Source organism: Taeniopygia guttata, chromosome 1 (genome assembly GCF_048771995.1).
Source record: "Taeniopygia guttata chromosome 1, bTaeGut7.mat, whole genome shotgun sequence".
Classification (NCBI taxonomy): domain Eukaryota; kingdom Metazoa; phylum Chordata; class Aves; order Passeriformes; family Estrildidae; genus Taeniopygia; species Taeniopygia guttata.
The window spans coordinates 48,748,548-48,776,012 of NC_133024.1; the positions used below are offsets into that span (position 1 = coordinate 48,748,548).

At 40.2% G+C, this 27,465-nt stretch overlaps 1 protein-coding gene across 9 annotated transcripts in view; it reads left to right on the plus strand.

Moving 5' to 3' along the window:
- KLF12 (KLF transcription factor 12) overlaps positions 1-9,409 on the plus strand; it is a 234,656-nt gene extending 225,247 nt beyond the window's left edge. For all 9 annotated transcript variants that reach the window (XM_030271382.4, XM_072928235.1, XM_030271373.4 and 6 more), the window contains one exon: positions 151-9,409. In XM_030271382.4, coding sequence (XP_030127242.4) covers positions 151-332 — 182 coding nt within the window. In that variant the 3' untranslated portion in view covers positions 333-9,409. The remainder of the gene's footprint in view (positions 1-150) is intronic.
- Positions 9,410-27,465: the final 18,056 nt, after the last annotated feature.

Genomic DNA, 27,465 nt, shown 5'->3' on the forward strand with positions numbered 1-27,465 from the left:
ACCTCATAATTGTGTAATTTGGCCTAAAGCAACCCCTAGGCAGTGTTTGTTCATGGGAAGCGTGCAGAGGGGATTGTGGGGATTAATAGCAACAAGGGGAAAGTCATAACCTGTTTTTCCCCCTTCCCCTCTTTCTTTTGTTTCTTCCAGGAGAAAAACCCTACAAATGTACCTGGGAAGGCTGCACCTGGAAGTTCGCTCGATCCGATGAACTGACGAGGCATTACCGCAAGCACACGGGAGTGAAGCCATTCAAGTGTGCAGACTGTGACCGCAGCTTCTCCCGCTCGGATCACTTGGCGCTCCACCGCCGCAGGCACATGCTGGTTTGAGAAATGCTACCTGTTCCAGCCGAGTTTAAGAGCTGGGTCTCTTAACTACCCACAGTGAATTCAGCAGGGCTGAATCTCCCTCTACAGTGTTAACAGGCAGGGCTGTCCCTGATGTCTGTAACAAAAAATAATAACAGAAATTCAAAAAAAGCAGGAAAAGAAGTGCCACTCTTCTCCTCGCCATCTGAAGTTAACCCTGTCTGCCCCTCAGCATGGCTACCCCCTGAAAGTGTCATCAGAATCACCTGGGAAATAGCAGCCGAGATGCTACAGGAATGGGCATTATTTTACATGCTGCATCCTTTGACAAAAAGTGTTTATAGCTTGTATGTTTTCTCAGCTGCCAGACATTTTGTTCCTGAAAAATCACTGCTGGTTGGAGTATAGATACCACGAACTGATGATGATGATAGTGATGATGATGATGATGTTGAGAGCAAGACTGCTAGATCTGTATTATGCCATCTTTTCCCCTTGCTTTCAATACCATCTGGCTGGTGTCAGCACTGCACCGGAGCTGTGCTGCAGACAAGCTGCGTGTGAGTAGGCAAGAAGATTCTGCTGGAGAGGTCCCGCTGCCGGAGCTGGAGGTTTGCTTGATCAAACTTTTGCAATAATGATGGTGGCATTTTAATATCATACCACAACTTGTCATTATGCTGTAGAGGACACGAGCCATTTAACTTTTTTCTGTTATTTTTTTTTCCTTCTTTTCTTTTGTCGTTGTCATTGTTGAAGTCTGTAAAATAAGCAAAGGGCAGCAGTATCTCTGCTGAAATACCATATTAAGTATCTGCGTTTTACCATGGAATTAATTAGATCCATTTTCTAATTTGTATAGAAAGAGCACACCTAAAAACTACTACCCTATTCTCAGTGGGCTGTTTTCTTTCATGCAGGTATCCTCTTCCCCACAACCATTATTTGAACCCAAGGAAATAGTCAGATCTTGTACTTGCTGGTACCAAGGTTAGTGGTATAGCCATTCATGAGATGGAACTGAATGTATCATCAAAACATAACAGAGAAGAAACGGCTGCATCTCTTGCAGAGAAAAAGCAATAATGAATAAAATGGCTCTTGAGACAATAATTTACTCCACACCAACAGAAGTGGGGGTATGCAGAAACAGCATGTAGGATTTAAGCATTTAAATTAATCTTTTTGCTGGTTTCACTGACCTGCTAGGCACCACAATTAAGTACTTTGATTTCCTTTAACATAATACTTGTGGAAAGCAGGAAAGATAAAGGAAAGAGTTGATTGTTGAGGAGGTAGTGGATGAACTGTAAGTAGGACAGAGAAATACGCAGTTGTGCTCTGCAAGACATTAGATTTCTCCCTGGGAGTTAGGGAATAACAAGACTTTGCCAGCTGTATATTATGACATAAATGGACCTCTGTATGCGTACCAGTGGCTGCCTCTGCTTGGATTCTCAATCCAAGCCTTTTCAGATTAAATAAAAGGAAATTCTTGATCATTCCCATACAGCCCTGTAATTGCAAACCGATTTGTATTAATTGAATTATGTAGGAAAGAGAGAAACTTAGTCATCCGTTATTCATGCAAACAGAATAGTGTTTTTCTGGTTTCTTTCCTCACAAGGATCTGCCTATTCAGCTAAATTTGACAAAGGGGAGGCTTGGCAATATTTTCTAAGTGTTGAGATTTTCATAGCTTAGAGATGAAAGATGTAAACATAAGGTCTTTTGCAATGCATTTAATTATGAATATTTTGTTGCAAGAATTCCAGATTAAATTTGTGATGCCACTTGTTTGTTTTTAAATGTTTAACCATCTCAGTTAATATCAGATTCCTGAAGTAAATGTAGTAATGTTGGGGAGATTTTGGAATCAAGATAATCTTTAACAAAAAACAACATAGAGTACCCATACACAGATACAAAAGCAATTGCAGTTAATTGAGGATTAATATGATGGGGATTATACTTTGTAACAGCATTCACAAGACCTCCAGAGTTTGGTTGTCTTTAAATATCCTTAATGTTCCCCAGTATATATAGTTTACCACCTCTCTGAAAGAATTTACAAAAAGTTCAGGCTTCACACTGGCAAGTGGTGAGCAGAGAAACTCAACACAAATTATTCACAGCTGTTGAGGGAAAAATGCCTCTATCAATTCCCGTTGACCATGTTGGTGATCTACTTCCACCAGCTTTGACAACATTCTAGAATCCATCCCCAAATCAGAGACAGAGCAGGGCTTCTGGATAGACCATGAGGCATTGCAGGACAGCAGAACTGTGTCTTTATGAGCAGCATTACTACCGCTGATTTTAAAAGCTGATTGTCAAAGTATTGTATGTGAGGTTTTTCATGGATTATGTCTGAGGTCTGGTTTTTGTGTACTTCAATATCATCCCCTTAAATGCATCTGTCATTGTTGGCATTTAGGGAAAGAAGTCAGGTCAGGTAGAACTCCATTGATACAATACTTTTCTTGCCCAAGAATATTTTACCAACTAATTATTTGAATAGCAGTATGGCATACTGAATGGCAGTATGCCATTGAACGGCATACAGAATTACTTTTGGGATCTGTGGTTTGTTTGGGTTTTTGTTTTCCCTCATAGAAAATTAAGTTTGCTTGAGCAGAAACTCCTATTGGGCATTCTGTTAGCATAGAGGAGGATGTGACGTTACTCTCAAACATTGGTTGCAGGGTGCAACTGGGAGAGATCAGTGTTCCTCTTTAGGCTTCCCCTGTTGTCAGTGAAGACAGAGAAACTACAAGAGAAAGGGAGAGGCCTTTAATTTTAGTGTTCAGCTTTGAAATGCCCTGTGGAAGAGCATATGTATAACAGACCCTGGAGAGGCTTGTCTCCCTAGGCTGATGTTGTTCTGTGTGAATCCCTGGTTTTTCAGCTGGTTGCCTGTTACTATCATGAATTGGAAGCACTGCAACAGAAAAGGGTCTGGTTTTATTCAAAGACCCCCAAAGTGATAGAGGGTTAAAGCAGCAGTAATGCCAAGGGACAAGGCACAGAGTGTGACAATGGTAGGAGAATGAAGCCAAAAGGTAAAGGAATGTCTACATTTTGTTATTTCACAGGCAGGAGGTGCATCCTCAGCCTTTCCAGCACATGTGCAAGGGCTTCTCATGCTGCTGTTACCTGTAGATGAATCGCACAACTGCAATTCTGGGTTTCAAGTACACAGTATTGTTCTTTATGAGGTTCTCATTCATACCAACACCTTCAGGCTTTGATCCCAGTTACTCCATGGGGTTGTTTTCTGGGTTTTATCCCCTTCAGAACTATTTTAAGAGAAGTTACTCAGTAGGATGGGGGTGTTTAAATGTGGAGCTGATGTCCCGCAGATCCTCAATGTGTCTTTGCCTTTATTGGCTGTGGGTCAGACCTGCCAAGTTTCTGTACTCGTGCAAAGGCCATGGGCAATTGCTCCAGGGTAGTTTCTTCAAAAATCCTGGTACCCCACCACAGGTCTGTGACATTTCATGGCTGTGGCGAAGGCTTACGTCATGTGTAGCATGCAGAAATACCAGATCTCATCCTGACACGATGAGTAGGGCCATTTTAATTGAGCAGTTGGTATACACAAACATACAGTGTCCCATTCCTTCAGAAAGACAAGAGATTTCAGTCTACCATGCCGTGGCACTGTATGTTACAGCTTGCAAGGGAAATTATGCCATGAAGTGTCAGATTTCATATATTTTAAAAAGTTCTAAATGGATTTGTCAGGAAATCTCAGGAGCCAGCATTTTAGGAAAATGTAATGAGCAAACAGCTTTTATACTAAACTTTTAAAATGTTTAATTGTGTCATTATGTTTTGAGCACCCCTTATATTCAGCACTGTAAAATTGGCTCATTGCAATGGCAGTTTTTACCTGGGGATGAAGATGCACTATCCCTTATTCTCTCTCATGCTTACATAATTAATTAAATAGGCTTAGATTGACTTGTATATATGATTATTTGCTGGAGTAATGTATAACAAAATTAACAATGTTGAAAATTACATCAGTGATGTTGATGTTTGGGTAAACTTGCAGTGCAGAGCATGGACAAATAGCTGTACAGCCATTCTCCCCTTTAATAATGAGAATAACAGTGATAAGTCTCGTTTTCCATTAGCCACATTGAAAATGTATTCTAGTTGCCATTTATAAATTTAAATTCTGATAATAAATGCTGTTTAACGTGAAAAAATATCTTTCCCCTTTATTGAAAGTGGGTACCTCAAAATCAGGGTAGGTGTGACTAACAATATCCCACTTATATTTTAGTTTGAATTTGAGTTTGGAAAGGTCACTGTGTGAAACTGTGTCTTCCACAGCAGTCTTAAGATCGTTCAGTAAATCTATGCTACTCCCACATGCTCATCCTTACGCTCATGCATATGAACCCCAGCACTTCCAAGTGTCTCTACCCATGTGCAGGTAATAAAAAAGTTTATTTAAAATTAAAATTTAGGGAAAAAAAAAACCCAAAAAAGATCAGAAAAGGAAGAATTTTAAGTAAACACTGTTACAGAAAATACTACCTTAAGAAACCAGCTCATGTTATTGTGTTATGGCTTTGCCTGTGATACGTGACTGGAGAATTGCACAAAGAAATTGTTGTATTTTCACAGTTCTGCTACAGCATAGCAGTTGCTATGTAATGTATGCTTATGAAGTCATGCCCACTGGAACATTGAAAAGGCTTAAATTCTCCACAATAAATCAGATCTTGGCATAAAAATGTAACTGTAAGGATACTGCATCTTTATAAATCAAAGTAACTTGAAAGTATTTTACTATACTTTTAACAGTTAAAATGTGATACATGTGATAATGGAAAAGTATTTTCAAACTCACAGTTTTACGTGGGGTGTTAAATAGCTGAAATTAAATACATTTTTAAACAATCCTTACCTTCAGTTTTCATTGGGAAGACTGTTAGGATAATGCCTTGCAAAGCTTAAACACAAAACCCAAGTAAATTGTTCTGTTTTATCAGAGCGTGTTTTCTCTGCAAAATGGAGTGGCCACTTCTTTACTGTTTTGCAGATGGTGTGTGATACAGCAAAGTTATACTGAGTCCTTCCATGTCAAATAAGTCAACACTCAATGTCTTTGACTGAATAAAGAAAAAAAAACACTTAAACAAAATGAAAACCATATGAAAGGTTTGTCGGTTTGTGATTTCTTGTTTTCCTTCTGGCATTTTACAATGAACTGCAGATACAGGAATGGCAAACACTCATGATTTTATTTCTTCTTGCATTTCCCCAGCTACAGTGCATCCTGATTAAAGGTTGCAGAGTTGAAATAGGCAGCTGCTTTTTGCTGATTCCAGGGGAGTTTAGTCTTCTAGGTGCAGTAACATGTCAAGAATATCCATTGTAGCAGGACAGTTCTGACATTTAAAATACACATACACTTCAGTGAGATAACCTGAAATCTATTTTAGAGGTGAAACAGAAACTGAAAGTGCCTGTAATTAGAACTGATGGGATGTTCCTATACTTTTACACAGCAATAACTTGATGGGATTCTGTTAACAATAAGGTGAAAATGAAATTTTACTTGGAGAACAATAATGCAGCACAGAAACAAACACAAAGTGCCATTTGTATGTTCACATGTTGAGATACTGTGTTAGAGTTTTTAGTTATTTTCTCAGATAACATCTGTCATATATTTGTAAGAAGAAAATAAATCTTAGTTTACAAATTACTCGTAGCTGTACCGATTCTCAGTAGGTGTGATTGGAAGTCGTTGTCAGAGCAGTGTTTTAGGGGATTTCTTCCCAATTTATGTTGGATATGCCCGTGTATCCAGGGTATTCTCTAGTGAAGTAATCCAAAACCAGCAATAAGCCCAATGGAGCTTTTTTTTTAGGGAATATGATAGAACAGGTATTCTCTTGAAAAATCCTCTGCATTGAACTCTGGAAACACGAGAGTTCACCTTATGTCTCCTTTCTCTTCATCATGTAATGCTCATAGTATTTAATATCATCTTGGTTGACTTCATGAGTGGACAAAATATATCACTTATCTTTCTTTTGGGGACAAATGAGTGAAAAGTTGGGGTCTGTCACTCTAGAGACTCTTTGAATACAAACAAGAAGTTGATATTCCTAAGATGAAGTATGGAGATTTTTATATTGAGTGGCCTAAATATTTGCATCAGTAGACTAATTGATCTTACCAGAAAATGGCCAGCTGTAACTCTTGCACTCTTATTTTTCCTGAGTTTTTTCGTAAATATTAACTACTGCTAATGGATTCTTAAAATAGCAGTGTAATGCCAGCCCTCATGCTTCTTCTATTTTTAAAAATAAATTTATCAGAAATCAAAATGCAACTGGTTGTCCTGATGCCTTTGGCAAAGAAAATTGCTTTCCATCCTCTGAAATTGTACCTGTCATTTATCCAGGCAAAATTTTGTATTTGAGAAATCCTGAATTTTGTTTAGACTTCTGCTGCCATCAGTGGCTTGCTGCTGGAGTCTTACTGAGGCTCATACACGGATGAAAGTGCAAGTCCAAAAACAACATCTCTCCCCAAAAAAGTGCATGTGGACACACGTGTAACAATTCGGTATTCATGTATATGAGTTGATTACGTGACAAGGTTACTTGTTCAATAACAAATTTAAGTGTTAACCACTGGCAGACATAATCCCATCAGAACATGCATATACTTACTGTTGTCCTGACCTTATCCCCAGATATTAAGCACACAAAAGAATACAACTCATGCTAGGGATTTCAGGAGAGCACCAGGGAATGTGTTGTCAGAAGTACAAAGGAATCTAGTTTTTTACCCAGTACCTGAGCCCTTCTTGGAAAGGAGTGTTCAGTTCTTTGTTCTGGAGCAACAACACTGTGAGGGGGCACCCTAGGAAAGCTGCCATGTTGGAAGGGTTGGCTGATTCCAGCCCTGCATGTGTGTTAGTTCTTCAGTAGGAAAGGGCACTTTGTCTTCACCATCCCAAAATTAGATCGGTTTTTTCCTCTTCATTCTGAAAAGCAAACAGTAAGGGTTCTTTTTTTTTTTTTTTTTTTTTCTGTTTTGTTTTTTAGTCTGTTTTGTTCTGATTTTACTTTTTGGGTTTTTTGTTTGTTTTATTTGGGTTTGGGGTTTGTGTTTTGGTTTTTGTTTTTGTTTGTTTGTTTGTTTGTTTTTTGTTTGCCAGCATTATTCTGTAGAAGCTCATGCTCACTGACTGAGTTATGAAATAATTACCATTGTGGTAACTTTCACATTATTCAATACAGAGTTTTTCAGTCCTCCAGAGAAACAAAACTGGGAATCTGAATTTTAGCTATTGCAGAAATAAGAATACAAAAAATTACTTTAGATCCTATTGTCCATATTAATGACCTGCAACATCTTTCCCAGTTCAGAGTCAGAGTTTGAGTGAGTCCCAAGGTGCTCTCAGTTACAAAAGAAGAGGTGGGTCGCACATTGGCTCGCTAAACCTTGCTCTGTGCTGTGACCTCAGCATATAAAAACAGTAATTCAGTGTCTGATACGGGATCACAGGCGATGGCTTTGATGGATTGTCATAAGCATGAACCATGATATACACAAATAGGTTCGGATACCACTTTTCTCCTTCTACCTGCCTTTCTAGGTATAAAAGAGCTTTGGAAAGACAGCTTGAGCCAAATCTTCATGGTTGAACTAACATTTTTCATGATTCAGAGTTGTTGTCATTTCTGGTTTCAGACTCTTTCACTGCTACGTTTCCATGTTAAAAAATCTGCATGGTTTATTTCTTTCCTGATTGTCCTATACATGGCTTCCTTGGTAATGTAAATTCTTTACTGAACACCCACACAATATGCTCACTTGACTTTCTGTCTGTCCTTACAAAGCTGTATTTCCCATTTGCACATTTGTAGAATATACACAGAAATAGTGATGAATTACTTAAGTTTCGTGCACCATCAGCCTTAAGACCTTCAACCCACACACAGGCACATGCATTTCATACACATCGAGGGAAAGAGAGATTTGGACACCGCTATCAACATGTGGGGTCAAAAATACCATTAAATCAGAAAGTTCTTTCAGCTGTGTTCAGGAAAAAACAACAATACTGAAAAATATAATTCTTGGCCAAGTTACTTATGGACGAAGCAAATTCCCCCATGGTGTTATTTGAATGAAAACCTAAGGATGGGATTGTATTTGGCCCCAAATTGTTCCTTCTAATCAGGTCATTAGTGTTGTATGTACCAATGAGTGTTCATTTGATCCTCCTGTGTAAAAATACAAAAACATCCCGTAGTTTACCAAGCGATTCATTTGGGACTGAGGCTTCACAGCAATGGAATTAGTATGTACAGCACCTCAATCTTTTCCTAGATAAGATGCGAAAGGGAGGGCCATTGTCGGTAACCCCATAGAGACAGTAGTGTCAATAGAGCTCCTACATTTAAAAGGAATAAAAATACCAGTACTAGCAGGCAAACATATTAGGTTTTTAGACTTTCTTTTGCCTTCTTTTCAAAAGCTTTTAAATACAAAAATTACTTTTCTTCAAAACTTAAAGTAAACTTCTGAAGATCTAATTTCCCAATAGTTTCCTCTGCATTTATATACTATGTAGTGTTTAGGCAATGCCTATGTTATAAGTTTATTAATATTATGTAAGTGTTGTTCTTGTATTTATGTATAGTGTATGTATTGTAAATATACTCAGAGCTTTTTTTCCTCTTACTGTAAAAAGGTGATTTTTGCCCTATGATAATGTAAAGGGAGTCCCCTAATGAAATTGTCAGAGGATGATTATTCCACTCTATTCTCAAAGATTTAAATGAACAAGTGTTATCGTTTTAAATGGTGTCTCAGACATATTTTGTTGGTGCATTGCTTTTCTGTATTCAACTTTCCTATGAATTGAGCTGTGAATTGAAATAGAGTTTAAACCTTTAAATGTATGCATTTGTACAATTATCTGAATGGAGGCATGAAGGTTAAATAAAGCATTTTGTATGGAACAAACACCCTAATTATTACTGTGGATGGCTCAAACCTTCTGGAATACCTAGATACTAACTTTTTTAAATTAAATCTTTGTTTTCTATAAACATATAGTGATTTTTTTTAATGGAATGTTTGCTTAAGAAATGGATTTTACTTGCTTTTCTGATTTTTTAAAAGCCACCATAGAGAGTAGACATTCTTTCTCCTTTCACAGAATTTGTGCATCTGTGGCAAAGCTGGAACAAATAAAATACCACTCAGCAGTATAAACCAAAATGTCTTGGGATGATATAAAACTATTTTGCATTACTATATAATCTGAATTCCCCAAGTACTTCAAAAGGGGAACTCTTTACTTCTGCCCCTCTCCTTTCCCTGTGTCTGGGGAGGCTGTTGCTGCTGATGTACAGCATCTGTAAGGTATTGGTGCAGCCAGGAGAAGGTTTGTTCACTGTGTGCCCCTGAAGTGAAGGAACAGCTGCTGGAGGAGGGCAGTGGCACCTGGAAATTGCAAGTTTGTACCTGGTTGAAGAGAGTTGGTATTTGCAATTCCTCCTAGGGACGCTCTGCAGCCTAGGTGGGCTTCTCCCTTGGGTCTGGCCCTTCCATAAAAGAGCTTACTTTATGTTTGAGCCCATCTAGGACAACTGGATATAAAATCAGAGGCTTGGAGCCGCACAGCACCTTTATTAGTGAAATTTCCCCTTAAAATTAATTTTCCCCTTCCCCTGAATTCCCATCGGCTTACTTTTAACCAATATGATCATTTATCTACTGAAAGCCACAGTGTTACATGGTTACAGGCAGAGAAACGAGTAAACAAAGTGATTTGGAGACCTTTGAGCCTTATTAAGAGATGTTTCTTAACCAAATCTGTGCTATAACAGATCTTCCATCTCTCAAACCAGTGATGAATTTAAAAATCAGTTGCATTGGCCCTGCCAAAGCACAAGCACTTCTTCTTTCCACACAATAAGTTGTTTGTTCTTCCTCAGTGTCCTGTGTGTTTAATTTCATTTTTTCTCCCAGGAGTGACATAAGTATAAAATACATCACTGCCTGTTTAGTCTGACCTCCTCAGTGAACGCCCACACCGTCCTCTGCCCTGACCCATGCTCTGTTCCTGAAAAGTTATTTCTTCCACTTGCACAAACAAATGCTCAATTGTCCTCTGATCCCTCCCCCTTTTTTTTCCCCTTTGTTATTGAACAGTCCACTTGGAATGAAAAGTTGGCACGTTATGTTAAGTACATCGTACGGTGCGCGTCTGGCTCTCCGTGAGCATGACAAGGAGTGGCTGCTGGTAACCACCTTCAGCTTTGCACATAGAGTTACTAGATCAGATAAGCACAGTTCTCTCTCTGCGTGCAGAAAAAAGTCACATCGGCATCATCCTTGAACGCAGGGAGATTGCTGCCTGCCAGATGGCGTTCTGGCCGTGCAGACTTTCACCCATGGATTGAGTGCAAGTCCTCATGTCCAGCATCTAACAGGGAAGCTCATCCATATGAGAGGTCTGTCTGACACATCTGCTCGCTGCACTGTGGGCTGGTGGCATGAGATTTTGGTTGGGAGAAAAGCATGTTGGTGGTCACCAAGTATTTGAGCTTTCCAAAGTGAAGCCAGCACTGTCGTCCAGGCTGCCACAGCTGTAACTGGTCTCTCCAGCAGTGCCTGCTATGCACACTGTGGAAACCTGTCCCTAAACAACCCTTACATCCTAGCAAACCAGGCAGAGTTAAACCCTTTAAATAGACAAAGAGCCAAAGACGTTTGAGTGAAGCTGGAGTGACTCAGTAGTTAAGCAAAAAATGCCAGAATCACAGAGCATTTGGGGTTGGCAGTGACCTCTGGAAGTCATGTGGTCCAAGCCCCCTGCTCAAGCAGGGACACCTAGAGCCAGTTGCCAGGATGGTGTCCACATTGGCTTTTGAGAATCTGCAAGGATGAAGACTCCACAACCTTGCTAGGCAACCTGTGCCAGGGGTTAGCCACCCTTACACTGAGAAATTGTTTCCTGATACTCATAATAGCACCTGACCATTTGGAGTCCCTCCCTCTCACTTGGGCCATTAGGCAGAACAGGCTCTCTGGTTCAGGTTTTGACCCAGTCTGTAACTGACTATGGTTTTTATACCCATGGGTATTTTCTGTGAGAGGCCCCAAATAGCAGCAGTAGCCATACCCTTCCTGTTGAAGCGTACTCACAAAGGCATTTACTACCTCACATATTTGTCTTACAAAAAATATATAGCCCATAATAACCAGACCTGCCCCTTAAAAAGGAATGAATAACCAGATTTAGCCAGTAAGCTGAAACACGTCAATACATTTTATCCTTTATGTTTTCATTTGTATCTTTGCACAACCTTGCTCACAGGTGCACTGTGCCCTTTCCTGGTTATCTTTCTCATTTGCTGGGGATATTGATCTATAAAACCTCCTTGTAAAATATTTCAAATAAATTCTTTGTTTTTTCTGGGGTGACTTTTCTACACCTGTATTTTTTGGGCCTGTGCAGAATATTAACAGACAGAAACTAACAATAAAGTCCAGAAACTACTGCAAAAGCAAACAGTGAAACCAAGACACTTGCAAAGCGCTATAAATCTCTGCTGAGCTCGGGTTGCTGTTTAATCTTTATATACAGGTACGTCTCAAGGTTATCTGCTCCTGAGGAGGTCTCTGGAGGCTTTTGTGATTTGTCATCCGCTCAGCTTCTTATCAGTCACAGGTATTTCCCCTTGTAACATTTATTGTGGGCTCCCCTCTGTGTTTCTTTAAAATGCAATGCCCTGAAGAGGCTCTGGTATGCAGTTTTTAAGGAGTTACTAAATCTCCTTCTCCCATGATCGACTGGATCATAAATGTGGCACATGTGGCATAGCAGGTGCAGCAGCACTGGTGACTGAGCACCCTCACTGGGACTGGATGCAAACACAGAAGCTCTGGAAAGGAGTTTTCCATCTCCATCTTGCGGTCACTGGCTGGAAAAGTACAGTTCAATACATTCATTGAATATGTTATGTATGTAGAAGAGAATCTACTGCGAATTGCATTAATAACAGTTGTGGCAGCTTAGCTAAGACACTGTGTCTAATTTTTAGGGGGAAAAAAATCTCAGTCTTTTCCACCAGGATGATCATGGTCATCCTGCTGTGCCATTCCATGTCAGCAGAGGCAAATCCAGCCCTGACTGCTGCAACAACATGTCACCATTTCTGAGGGCCTGGCAGACTTGGGAGAGGGACAGTGAAATTCCTTCATCAGCAAGATGACAGGGAGCCTCTCTGTTCATGGCCAAGGTTTGGACAGCAGAGGATTTGCTGGGAAATTGGTTCTACTTCTGTGTCCACAGCCTCATGGAAATGTGCTGCTGAAAGAGAGGGCTAGCTTATATGGGAAGCAGGATGCGACTGTTCCCCAGCTATTGCTTTACCCAGCAGATAAAGCTGCTTTAATTCCTCGTTTATCCTTAAATACCTGCTTTGTCTACACTGACATCTGAGTTCTGACTGCTAGCACGTATAGGCATGCAAGTACATGCATGTATCTGCTTAGTACATATATATGTGTATTTATACACGCACACATGCGTGCACTGTATGCATGCATGGAGGTGTGCACTGACTAGCTCTTTCTAAAGGTAGCTGGGGCACCAGAAGCACTACTGGGAATATATTTAGGAGCCAGGTGTTCACATAGTAGCAGAGTAGCAGTTTTAAAGCCCTTCACTTTGAGATGTTAGAGCCAAAATGGGTGCCACATCCCTAGAAATGTCACAGGCCCTGTTGGATGGGGCTTTGGAGTGGAAGGTGCCCCTGCCCATGGCAAGGCAATTGGAATGAGATGATCTTTAAAGTGCTTTCCAGCCCAAACCATTTTATGATTTGGTAAAAGGTCAGGGGAGGAGATGAATGACCAGACTCCTTCTATGCCTGTCCCTCTCACCTGAGCTGGTGCTTTAAGGAGTGCTCTAAAGCCCCAGTGCCCCCATACCTGGCCTGTTCTCATCTTCCCCTCGGGCAGCAGGTGTTCACCCCAAGCCTGGACTCCAAAGAGCATCCCATAGGAGACAGGGTGACCTCCCCCATGACAGAGGGGTCCAAGGTCACCTGGGCAGCCTGGGGTCCTGCACACCATCACCTCAGCAGCCAGGTGTGCACAGAGGCAGAGCCCAGGGGACAACAGGGACATGAAAGCAGAGGTTTAGCCTCAGTTATGCTGGGGGGTTTTTCTCACATCCAGGCTGGTGGATGGGTCTGTAGTCAAGGGATGTGAGCAGGAAATGAGAGCTGCTCCTTTGGTGCCCATCTCTCATTCAGCAAACAGGGGTCTGGTACTTCACTGCTTCCAGTGGGAAGGAGCTTCATGGAAATTGAAAACCCTGAATTAGCGGAGACGAAATTGATCTCCATCTGCAAAATTGGTAACATGGCTGTTTCAGTCTGCTGGTGAAGTATGCAATCTGTTTCGGAGGCGTTTTGTAGAAAATTAGAAAAAGCTGGTAAAGGGTTTCTGCAGAGCTTTTTTGGTTCTGATTATTCATTTATTTACAAACGATCATTTAGACCATCTGTAGGTTTTCAGTGTAACTGAGAGAAAACTCTGAGCTCCCCAGGACTTTACAAGTGTGCCAAGAAGGCAAGACTGCAAAGGCTTTTGGAGCTAATAAAACAAAGACAGAAAAGCTGCTTGTTGTGATGAGGTGGGGGGGGAGGAGAACACAGGGCTGGGGCCTTTTTCCTTCCCCAGCCTTGCTTTGTTTCCCATTTTGTTTGACATTTGTAATCAAAGCTTCAGCACCTTTGCTTTAGTTATAATAACTTTACTGGAGTTATTACATGAGCCTCCGCAGATGTACACACAGCCCAAGTTTTTAGCCTCCAGCACTGACCACTCCCCAGACAAGATGCTTGTTCCTGTACCACAGTACGTGTGATTCTGCAAGTTTCATTTATCACAAGGCAGCAGTACAGACACAAGAAAAGTACAGCAGGAGCCAGGGGCTCAAGATGAGGTTTGGCACACAGTACATCAACATCAGAAGACTTGTTCCTTCGGCTTTCATCACTAACAACATCTGGGAAGATAAATATAACTCAGTCACGGTTGCTGCAAATTAAAATAAATTAATAACCTGCCAAGTGTGGGACAGAAGTGCTACATTCATATGTTTTTGTGGGAAAACTAATGTGGCCCTTCGGGATTGTCAGCTTTAGTTTGATTCACATGGATGGCCATGTACCCATAAATTTTAAGAAGCTTTCAGGGCTTAAAATATTTTCCTTGACTATTCTAGTAGGAAGGATTTTGGTAGGAAGTAAGGATGGCATTGATAGCAATTTCATGCTTGAATTCAACTCAGAGAAATAGTGAGCAAATGTTAGCTCACTGGCTGTAACTTGCAGAAGAGCAGGTGATATCCAGTGGAGTGATTGCCACTTATCAAAGACACAGTAGACTCCTTTCTATAGGAGTCAGGAATGACCTGATAAATATATGAGGGAATATATCTCCTGTCTAAGTGGAGAAGGCTCCAGGGAGATCCTATAGCAGTCTTCCAGTACCTTTAGAACTTGCAAGAAAGCTGGGGAGGCACTTTTTACAAAGTTATATGACAAAGGGTAATGGCTTTCAACTGAAACAAAGTAGATTTAGTTTAGATATTACAAAGAAGTTCTTTACTGTGAGGGTGATGAGGTACTGGAACAGGTTTCCCAGAGAAGCTGTGGGAGCCCCCCAAGATTCAAACTAAACAAATACAGAAGCACACACTTCAAAAAGTTCTACAAAAACACTCAAAATGTTAATTGCATCAGATTTACCTCCATTTTCATCAGAGAAAGAATAAGCATTTTGTATCTTCTGTGAAAATCTAGGTCTTCCCATTCTTTTTGTAGTATAGAACCAGTATCTCTAATCACAGTAAGACTGTGAGCTTAAAAGTTCAAATCAGCTTTAAGTGAAGCAAATAGAGCGAGAGTAGTATTTACTTCTTTAGGACAGGTGTTTTAAGTTTACTGAGGGATGGGAAGTTGGGCTGATTCTTGAAAGGCATATATAAAATTACTTTAGGTCCACAAGGAATGTTTTTGTATTTGAAATCATGTTCTAGTCCAGTGTGAACTCAAAACAAAACTTTTAGACATTTCTACTGAACTTCCAGGAAACTTCTTTGCATTTGCCTGGAAATAATGGGCTTTTTTTTTTTTTTTTTTTTTTTTTTTTTTCCCTGTGCTAAGAGAAAATAGTGAAAGTTGACTGACACAAGTGTGCATTCACTAAGAAACTGCCAAGGATACATAGGGTCCAAATAATTTACCCCATTAGATATTTGAAAACCAGGATGGATTCATTAAGCAGGCATTTAAATGTCATGGCTGGATCAGTGGAGTCAGTAAACCAACACTTTCTTAAAAGAAACTATCTTGTGGTGAAAAATTGTTGACCAGCGTTCATCTTAATGTAAGCAAGTAGACTGTGCAGGCCAAGACTGGCAAACAAACTTGAATTAAAGGCTGATTTCCATATTTCTTCTGGACATACTGTCTGCATAAGGGGCAAAGGTACAACAGATTGAACCTACAAAACTGAGAAGTGTGTGTATCATTTTTTTATTCTGTATTTCCATGTAGAGGTACATTATCATATTTTAAACATGCAGCAGCAATCAACGAAAAATAATAAAAGAAAAGGAAAAAAGAAAAAGTGGTGGCCCCAGTGCTTGATTGTAGCACGAGCTTGAACTCTGGTGGGTTTATTGTGTATGCTTAACTGCAACACCAGTGACATATCAGCAGTTTATGGACTGGAAAACAAAGCCATTAAGCTCTTTTGGCACTGTGTTTCTGACAAAAAAGGTCTGAAGAAAGGGAGTTACAAAAATGTGTTTTACACTGGAGGCCCATTAGCTCTATTGATCACAGAAACTGCTTTGCAGCCTCCACCTGCAGTATTGTGTGTGAGGGATTTATTTTATGCTCTGTTCATCACAACAAACAGACCTCCCGAGTAGCAATGTGCATTCTTATATAAAAGATAATTTGGGGGCTCTGAAGACTTGAAACTCAGATTTGGTCATAATTATTGTAAGGTCACCTAGGAATTCTGGAGAAGTTTGTTTATCCTGATTCCAGCCTTCTAGGTCCAAGAAAATACACTTAATTCAATCCAGGTGACTTTCCATTAAATATAATCTTGTCTTAATTGGTGCCACCTTGACCTCTACTTGTGAAGTCTGTTTTGTGGTCTACAAGTCTAGCTTTAAATGCTCAAACACACATTTCTCCATCTGATTCCTTGTGATTTCATTATGACAACAACACACTTCATACCAGGCTCTCCATGTGTGTAAAATGCAGGGAAGGTTTAGTAACAAGAACATGTCCCAGCAGGACAGCTATCTTCCTCAAGCTGCAGGCCATGGTGTTGTCTGTTACCTGAGCCCAGCTCAGTTATCACAAACTTTAGGATGTCCAAGGTTAAGGCGGTGGTTCAAAGGCCCAGCTCCCTGTCAGGTCATCCTACTCACTCTCCCCAACAGAGAGGCCACAACATCCAATTTATGGGAATCATAAATTGGTGGGTAGGATTTGTGGGCCCCGTGAGTTCCAGTTTACGTCTCCACCAGTGTGCTTTCCTCCTCAAAATAACCCTCTTAGCCTGGCAGTTCTGTATCAGGCGTGAATTCACCCCAGTGGGGTATTCTCAGAAGATTTCAGGCTCTCCTAATGATTTGACACTGCACTGCTAAAGTGAGAGGAGGAACAGGAAGGCTGAGACGCTCCTACAGAGTGGTGGGCTGAGGACCATTAAGAACTGTAGCTCAAAGCAAATGCCTTCCCCTTGGCACGAGGACTTTAATCTGATCTGGCATTTTAAACTGATGAAAATATTGCTCTGAACTTCCATTTCTGACAGCGGCAGAGAAACAGAAGCTCCTTTATTTCACCAGAAGCCACAGTTTCCATTCTGGGAAGAAATACAGGAGTTGAGTAGCCCATATCACAGGCATTAGCCAAGTGGGAGCTTGTCATATTTGATCAATTGCTGGTGGTAGGAGATTTTCTGTGAAGTGTGGTTAAAAAAAAATGTACTCAACCACTGACATGAATTAATACACTAACAATATTAAACTTTGGCTCCAATAGTGGCTGCTGCTTCAGAGGGCCTGAAAAACTGAAATTGTAAATTATGTACCAAACCCAGGCCACCGACTCATCTGGCAACGTTTACAAATGTCATATCAATGCTTTGCCAGAAAAGAACAAAGGCAAAACACTGACAGGACCCAGCAATCTTGGAAGAGCTAGAATTTGGGTGGAAATTCATGTGGAGTGCTTCAAACAGGTATGATCTGGATTGACCTGCAGGTTAGTGTTTCAGATACCATACAGAAGCAGGAAGTTTGAAAACTTCCATGTAAATTATATTAAAATCAATACTATTAATCAAACTGCACCATGTGCCATAAGGAAGCTGAGCACTGCTTGATGTGATGCACAAACATAGTCATTGCCAAGATGATATAAAGGTGCATTTTATAGGCAGAAGATAATATTTTGGCTTCTGTTCAAAGCTGCAGCATCTGAAATCATGTGGCATCATGAGATGCAGCGCCCATTTGAACTAGGGGCAGGAAAAGATGATTCATGGGGTCACAGAAAAAAATCTAAAAGTTGGAGTTGTTCAAGAACAGAGAAGGCAAAGAGAAGGAACAGATTTCTAGGCCATTATTGTTTTTAAGTAAAGTTCTAAATTGAACCCTAACATGAACATTTTTATAATATGTGGTATTGAAAATGCCACTTGGCACCTTGGACTAACAGGAATAATTATTATCCTAGTGTGCTTTATTACATAAAAGAATTTTGTATTGCTGCCCAAGAGCAACATACAGTTCCTAAAGCAAAATCCAGAATCTTCAGCTTCCCAATGGTGGTGTGGAATTCAGCATGTGCTACCTTAAGGCACCTGGTGGGTTCTTACTAGAGGAAAGGGAGGCCTGAGTGGCAGAGGTGGGTGGGAAGAAATGTGAGAAATGTGAGACCTGTTAAATCTACCTAAAAAAGACACTAAGATTTCAAGGTCCTGGAAAAAGGGTCTCTTGAGCAACAGTGGTGCTGTTTTTTTAGGGTATGTTTAAGGGAACAGTTTAAAGGACGAACAGTATTTTATAAATGTGTGCAGTGAATTAAATTTCCTTTTGGAGAGCTTAGGCAGAATGAAGCAGTGATGGGTAAGTGAAGGGATGGATCGGTGATGCCGCACATCATGTTGACAAGACAAGGCCAGGCCTGCTCTGTGGCCTGCAGATTGTGCCAGTCTGCTGTTCTGGTGTAGGACACGAATAGAGACACAAAAACTCATCTGTGCCAATGGACCTCACTACAAGCCAGGCATCAGTCCCACCACGACTATCTCTGTTCTCTTTAGGAGAAATAGGTCACTATTTCACCTGAGAGTGCTCCCAAAGTTTGCCCCAAAAGCCCATGCGGATATGTTGACCTCACTGGATTGCAGCTCTGAAATGTGTTACCAGTGCTCAATCAGAATCTGGAGCCAGAGAAGCAAGGCATGACTCCCTGCCAAGGAAAGGATAGGAAGACATTTCATACAGGGAACCACTTCAGGTTTTGTGCTGGGTCCAATCCAGCTACATGCTGATTCTGTGGTGAACCCCAAACTACTCCAGAACTGCTTTATCTAAGCTGAAATAATTAACAAACTACTGCCAGAACCCTCTAATACATATTTTGTTTTCTTTTTTCTTTTTTTATATTCAGCTGACCATGGTTTCCAAAGCTGACCATGGTTTCCAAAGCACGCCATGCGCATAGAGGAGCACCATTCATTATGCAGGTGTATTGTTCCCCATTTAAAAAATGTATTTCCAAAGGAGCTGAATTCACCTGGCTGCTGTTTTCTTTCACAGTAGCTTTGGCTTCCTTGGTACTATGCCAAGAAAGACATTTTTGTTTGTGCCCTTCACTCTAAGTGGTGTCAGCAAATTACTGGCAACAGCACATAATAGTGTCTTCATCAGAGTGAGAATTTATGATGTCACCGCTAAATCCATCAGGGACATTACATCCTTATAATTCATGGCTGACTCTTGAACACATGAAAGGAATGGCAGTGTGCCAGCTAACAAAGAATAATTGCCCTACTTACTTCAGCCATGATAATTTGCTTAAATAATAAAAATACGCTGGTGCAACAAGAAGAAATAATTGCACTGATAAACACAAAGGAGAAAAACATGTAAGTACTGAGCCATGTATTAAATACCCATCTGTCTGGCAGCACCATTCTCCATTTCTGATATTTTAAGCTGATGGAATCTTTGATCAACATTTACATTCATTCACACAAGAGGAGTATGGCAGCATTATTTAATTTTATTATTTAAATTTTATGGCCCAAAGGATGGTAGTAATTCATGGCTGGAAAAAAATGGTATGTGCAACAAGTTGCAGTAATTTTTAATTTAGTATATTTTTAATGCAAAATTAATTGACTATGCCTGAGAAAGGATATTAAGGGAGAATTCCAGGAGCCTAATTAATTGGGAAAGGAAACTGAGATCACTGATGAGAGAAATTGCTAAAAACTGGCCCTCCAGTATAGATTTCTAGATTTTTCACTGCTCAAGTCAGGCTCACCTTTTTCTTAAACTTTTTCTCAATGAGAAAAATACACTTGGCTCACAGTAGAGAATTAAGGCACAAACATATTTCTGTGGGACACAAAGCAGTCATTTTGGGAACTATACATCCAGATTTTTTAATTTGGAAAGTATCCATCCAAAGTATCAACAGTACAACAGCAACAACAACAGCAAAAAATCCTTGCCCCTTCTTTCTCTATGCTTCACCCTGAAAACTCTCTTTAAATAATGTTTTCATTAAAATTCAGCTTTGATGGAACACTTTCAGCCAATACAAATGAACATGTTTTTGGTAAAACAGACTTCGGTAAAGCAAGATGAAGAGGAGCTGAAGACATTTGCCCTATTAACCCATACCTAACATATAAAAGACTGGAAAGGAATTTGTAGTCAAAAATATTTGCTTTTCAAAACATCACACTTAAACTCAGAGGGATGGGGGAGAGAGGGGAAAAAAGAAGGGGAAGCTTGGTGCAAGAAATCATCTATATGAGCTACAAAGGCTGCCAGACAAAATATTAGTCTTCTGCTAAATTATACAGCATGATATGAAAACACTTGCATTTCTGAAAGGCAACAAAAGAGAAAAATACTGATGAGGAAACCAAATCTTCAAAGCCAAAGCTAGGGATGTTATTCTATGCTCCATGGTAATCCTCAGCTTACACCAGCTCTCTGTTTGGTCCCCAGTGCCAAGGGACAGTAAGCTCCACTGATTTCACCACCACTATCCTGCAGCCTGTGAATCAGAGGTGTTGTACTGCCGCCAGGAAAAAGGAACCTGTTGAAAGAGATGTGCTCTGTAACCATGGCAGTCATCAACAGGGTTATGGATTTTAACCACACTAGTGAGTAAAGCAAAGCAAACTGTCAGCACAAACCTGTGAAGGGGAAAAATCCAGATGGAGGCAAACTACTGTAGTGATGATATTTCCGTGATTATGTAAGTCTGGAGAACAGTGCACACCTTGTTATATGGCTTATGAAAGAAGTTATAATTTGTGCTCCTTACATTTTGGAAGATGTGTACTAGCATAGTTAAGAAAAGTTTTCTGTACTTAACTGCAGTAAGATGAACATGCAGCCAGACGAGACACTTCTGGTTTCTTATCCAAAACTCATGAAGCACAGTTTTTCCTGCTACTTTTATTAGCCAGCAAGAAATATTAACATGATTGTTCTACAGTATGCCATGGGTTACCTGGAATACCTGAGTCACTTTGTATCCTACATACCTTTAGTTCTTTTAATGTTCAGTCTGAATGTTATCATGTTGAGGTGGGATTTATTGCTATAAATATTTTCCTTATGACTCTTTCCTAGTGCTTGTTTGACAATGATAAAAACTTAACTGACATATGTTCATTGTGTGGTAATGCACTTAATCCATGCCTTGTCTCTGGAATCTTATAATCTGTAGGCTGCATTGCATAAAGGAATGGCTTTTACAGTACTTCAGTCTTTATAAAGCAACCATTTGTGGATTAAGGGTGTCTTTCCCTAGTGATACATGTTGGCACACCTACTTCTAACTTCCATTGTATAAGCCAAGAGAGAATTCTGCTTGGTAAGAACATGTAGGTATACTGATGTAGGTGCATTACGTCTCAAGGGTTACCCAAGGCCATCCAAAAGCCAAATCTGCTTCTGCTCTTGAGTGTCTGGAAGGCCACAAGGTTAATGCTGAGGAAGACTTTCCTTTGGAACATTTTAGTACTTTATGTGCTCAGGCACTGCCAGGACATTTATTACCCATCATTATGCTATGACAGGGTCAGGCTGCACGTGAGGAGGTCAGGTCAAGCAGACCTGGACAAACTTTTTGCAGGCTGCGTACGAGGAGCTCAGGGGGAGAGGAGGTAGGATTGTGTATTCACAGCTACAGATGTAGCTGTGGCATGTCTTGTCCAAAGAACACTTAGCATATGTACATGTGGCTCACTCAGGGAAGAAGAAAAATCTATGGTACCTTTAATTAAATAAAATGACCAGTGGAATTGGGATTGAATAACATCTTGTTCCACAAAGTGTACCTACAGACACAGAGCACATTCACTCAAGTAGCTGAAGAAAATACTTTACCCAGGAATCATTTCCATTGCAGATGAGTGCTTTGGAATGCTGAAGTGTATGAAATATTAGTCACTTGACCTGCTGTGTCAAAATGTATGTATTTATGAATAGCCTGCCTCAAAAATGTGGCTTGTGTCAATCCATCTGTCCTTAATATGGCATCAGATTCAAAACATGATCATGGTTCCTGGATTTGACTCAGATGTGGCCAGAAAAACAAGTGAATTATTTCTATATTTGGAAGTACAATTTCCAAAGGTCTGTGCATCAATACTGCTGCATCCAACTGAGTTCCCATTATTTGTGTGCACATTTTGAACCCTGAAACAAATACATCCTACACCTTTACCTGTGTCTTCAAGGTAACATGTCCCTACTTAAGTATTCTTTTTTTGTGAGCCTTGCAAGAAGCCAAAAAATTTATGTATGGCATAAAATGCATTTATGGTCTTTCACAGGTCAGCTTAAGCAACAAAAAAGGCAGCAACTTCCTCATAACCCACTGTGAGTAAAGAGGGTGGCACCAGTTTAGGAGGTGGAGTTGCTCTTGAGAGCCTTTCAGCAACCTATTCAGGAATGATCGGAAGGCAAGTTCAAACCTGTTGATTTACAGGCCAAGCAGTTCATAGCTGTGACACATGCTGCAAGTGTGAGATTATTGCAGCAGAACAGCTGTGGCCTCATGATCACTGACTAGACCCCAGTGCTATCATCCTTGTCCCATACAGACTCATCGATAGGCTGCACACGCTGTGTAGGGCAACGAGTCAAGGAACCTGCAATGCTTCTGAATAAAATAGGGTGATGAGAGAATAGCACACTTCATCTCTAGATGAAGTATCGTGTGGTGATCACTGTGTGAGCCAGAGACCAGCTGGTGAGGACTGTCTTTTCTGTGCCCCCAGTGCTCTTTCAGCAAGGTGCAGGGACAAGGGCAGAAGCAAGACTGGGTGTGGTGTTGCAGAGGACAGATAATTGCTACCTTAAACCCGAGCTTCCTCATGTTCAACAAGGGAATGAAGATCTATCTCTTTGTTCAGGCTTTTAGCCAGCTTCCCTCTCTGATAAAAATAACTCAACAGTGAATGGCAGTTTTGAGCAAACGGGCAAAAGTTTCTACTTGTTTTCCTTTCAAAGCTGAAATGCTTCAGGAGTTCACAAGATGCTTGTTTGTCAAATTAGGGAATTTTTCTTTTTAATTGAAGGTTTAGGAGTAGCTCAGATACTTGGAGTAATAAAATAAAACAAAACAAAGAAGTGAGAAAAATGCACTCTTAATATTGAGGAATGCCACTGATCCCGATGACTGCTTTCAGCACAGTGATGTACAGCCTGTTGCTGTACCCCTCTCAGCATAGCCAGCTGTACCCTGAACCTGCAGCAAGTCTGTGCTGCTCAGAGGGCTTTGCAGAGAGCCTGAAGAGACTGCATCCATGTGTTACAGGCCTTTGTTCTCAAATGCAGATGAATTAGTTGTGCTATTTTCCTACAAGAACTTAACTATCAGTCAGAATGGTGACATCAGTGCCTGTCCAGGTCTAACACTTTTCTCAGCAAAAATTGTTATGTGGAGAGGGGGAGGAATTTTATAACAATAAAAATTATTATGTGTTCCTTCCAAAGAAGGAACACCTCTTTGAATTTTCTTCATTTTAATGAAACAACAAACTCTGGAAAGGGTTATACGCATGTTCCCACACCTTCACACATGTTTAGTTTATATAGACAACATGTTGTAATCAGCATCTCTTCTACTTCTCCCCCATCCTTTCTCTGCAAAGTGACCAGAGGAGTACCTACATATCTAATTCTTCAGTATCCGGTTTCATTCACAAAAGCACTGCTTTCATGCAGGAAGACTGATTTGAAGGTACTTATGGAGCCTGTTTGCACTGGGCCGGATGTTCAACACACTGTTAATTCCAAGTTTGGCAACAAAATCCTACTTTAGAGAAAGAATTGCAGCTCACAATGACCAAAAGTGTAGTCGCACCTTGCTAATAAAAGGGCCCTTCTTTCTAGGTGACATTCCACAGAACTGAAAATTAGGTATATCTTTATGAAGGGGACTCTATATTGTATAAAAGTACTCTCCTTGAGATATTTTCCAATATCTACTTGATTATAATGTTCTATTTAAACAAACTAGCAATCCTGTCAGAAATGGTACTTATTGCAGGGCAAGAGGCTTTTGACCTTCTGTGTAATTATTCCCAGCTCACCCTTGGAAGTCTGCATTACTCTAAACTGAATTTGTGGCATTGTGTGGTGCAAAAAGCAATTGAATTGTATCCGTTAGTAAATTTGAACTGGAATGCACAGTAAATGTCAAGACTCTTAATTCAGCTTTCTATAATGGCTTCCAAGCTTGCTAAGGAACAATCAAAAGCTATTAGTTATGACTAGGTAAACATTTTAAGGATATTTTTTTTCCAGAAGATTCTTTACTTCTATTTGATGAGCCTTTGTACACGACTTAATGTAAAGCTATGAAAGAATAGATGTGTTTTTGATAAAATTAGTCTGAGGGCCTTTATGAGAACATTCAGGGCTAAACACTCATGTTTTCAAAGTGTTAACTGTAAATCTTTCTGCATTAGTCTATATTGTAGCAAAGCCTTTTTTTATACTAAAGTACCTGAGATGCATTCTTACCTATGAGTCTAGACTGTGCCAGACTTTTCCCTGTTTGATATTGCCTCTCTCCTGCTCAGCAGTATTAAGTTGACCATGGAAGCAATCTTCTTTTTTATGTGAAATCAGTGATAGACAATCTGTTGTTTTCTTTTCTACAGCAAGATCTTCAAAGCTATACAACAGTCTTATGAAAGATCTGGTCAAGAAGAGCATAAAGAAAGTTTCTTACCCTACATTTGACTGAAAGCTAGGTAGAGGGCAAAGACTGTGGCTGCTTGTAATAGCTCCTCAAAAGCCAGCGTTATCTGACAGTAACACATCCTTATCCGAGACCAAGAATCTGTTCGAAGCAAAGATAAAGCAGTTGGCTGCTGCAGCAAGGCTGGTTAAGATACAATGCTTCTGCAGCCAGTAGCACAAAAGCGAACAATGTGTTCAGTGTTAGATGTAGGTCAGATCTCAGCTCACATAACCACGTACACATTTAAGGTACATGGAGTAGAAGGAGCTCTCAGAAGAATGAGTTGAATTAAGTGCAGAGCAAGACTTGAAATCTTATCAGGGAAGCCCTACTTCTGCCACCAGTACCCACAATCTCATTTAGATATTCAGAAGAAGTGTATATGAACCTATGTTCCATGGCACTTCAGGTAACTTCTGAACTCTGATACATAGCAATAAGCAGCAGCAGCAAAACAACAATGTAAACAAACAAACCAACAACAACAACAAACCAAAACACAAAGAAACAAAAAACCCCAAGACAAACAAAATCCCAACCAACCAACCAGGCCACTTGCTGAGAAGTAGTTAAGTAACTTGAGAGGTATTGGCACTTACACATCTAGACATCAAAGTACAGACTCAGACATTGAAAACTTAATTTACATCCTCCTGTGCTTTGTGTGCCCTGTGTCCCTGCAGACACAGGGATGAGCAAAGGGAGACATGAGGTGTGCAGAAGTAGAAGTAATTTAGACTGCCTGAATCTAGGCTCAAGTGCTTTAAAGGACACCATGCTAAAATTTTCTTCATTCACTGCTCTTAACAACAGCTGCATCTTAGTTATAATGAAATAAATTTATGCTGATTAACCATTAGAAAGTTATGCAGATTTTAGTAGAAGATAAGTGTGAAATCATTAGGAGATAGTTGCTTGCAACTGGTTCCTTTTTTTTTGCCCCAAATGGAAGCATCTATTAAAGCTGTACAGTTCATCTGAACAGGACTTGCAAAATTAGAGATGTTGTCTTAGTGACTGTGTGTGAGAACAAGAATGCTTCTAAGAATGCAGTGAAAGAGACATTAGAAACTTTCTGAGAAGAAATCCAAAAGCAAGTTCTTCACAAGCAGTTTTTGAAAAGATTACTCAAGAAAAAATGTCAAAAGCACATGACAGTCATTAAGAAACTTACCTTTTACATATTGATTTTTATATGTTCTCAAACAATAGTGTCATAGGAAACTGAAATATGTACTCAAGAGGAAGTCATCATAAGAAATATTGGTAAAAAAGATGCTACCACTGCTCATTGTCATATAGTTTGTTCACAAAATTAATTCAGGTTGTGGGTTTATTGATATGAAGAGGTGAACTCTAAGTAGAGAGGAGAAAAGATGAACGATAACCACAGTAAAGGAGAAGGGATAACTTTCTCTATGCCACTAGAAAAGTGAGAAGACAGAGATAAACAAAAAGCAGTGAGAGATGATGCCAATGATGACCTATTTCTTTTTCCAAAGGGAAGTATTGCCCCACTAATTCTTCTGCCAGTTCCCTATCTATGTGATATCTGCCTCAATACAGTTTCAATACAGTTTATTTATCTTTTTGAGGAGGTGCTGCATTTGAGTGGAATTTGCCTGCCCCATCTCAGATAGCTGGGCTGATTCAGTCATCCAAATGTTTGTCATTGGTTCATCTCATCCCCGTGCTACCACTGCTCTCCTGGCTTTAAGTCCAGTAAGAGACTAACCCTGAGTACTCTGTGGTGGCAAATAGCCACATCTGTAACCAACCAGTTGATCCTGAAAGGGGCGATTCATCCCTACGATGTTGTACTTATGAAAAACTCACAGGATTTATTGAGATTTAAAAATAGTAGGAAACATGACAGATGGATGAAGTGAACATATACTAAAAAACCACTTTTGTCATCAAAGGAACCAGCCACTTCCCAGTCAGAAACCTGACCATCAGATATGGCAGGCATTGCAGCTGTTTGTCTCTCCTGCCTGAGTGGGCAGTGATTCCATGGGGGCTGCTGGCTATCACCTGTAACACCCAAACAGTGCTTCAGGCTGCTCGGTAGAGGCCTGAGGTTTTCAGGAATCCAGGGAATCACATGCTCCACAGTGTTCATGACATGTGAATATGGCTTGAAAGAAAAAAAAAAAAAAAAAAAAAAAAAAAAAAAAAAAAGAAAAAAGAAAAAAGAAAGGTAAGGCGGTTGAAAATCCATGGAAATCAACCAAGCCTGCGAGGAATTTGTGGTTTATTTACTGAATTCATCCTCCCTTCCAAGGAAAGAGTCAGCCTGATGAACCCAAGCACTGAGCTGGCTGCTCTGGCTGCAGTCACACCTGTAAGTCAAGCAGTGCTGGGAAGCACTGACCAGCACTGCCACCACCTGTGCTTTTGTATCATTGGAGTGGCCTCTGGCCTGCATTAGCATTCTTCCAAACAACACCTGGGAATACTTGAGAACTTAGCACGGCCCACAGACCCTTCCCAACAGGCAGCTGGATGCTGCTGTCCTGTTTTGGAGACTAGGAGAG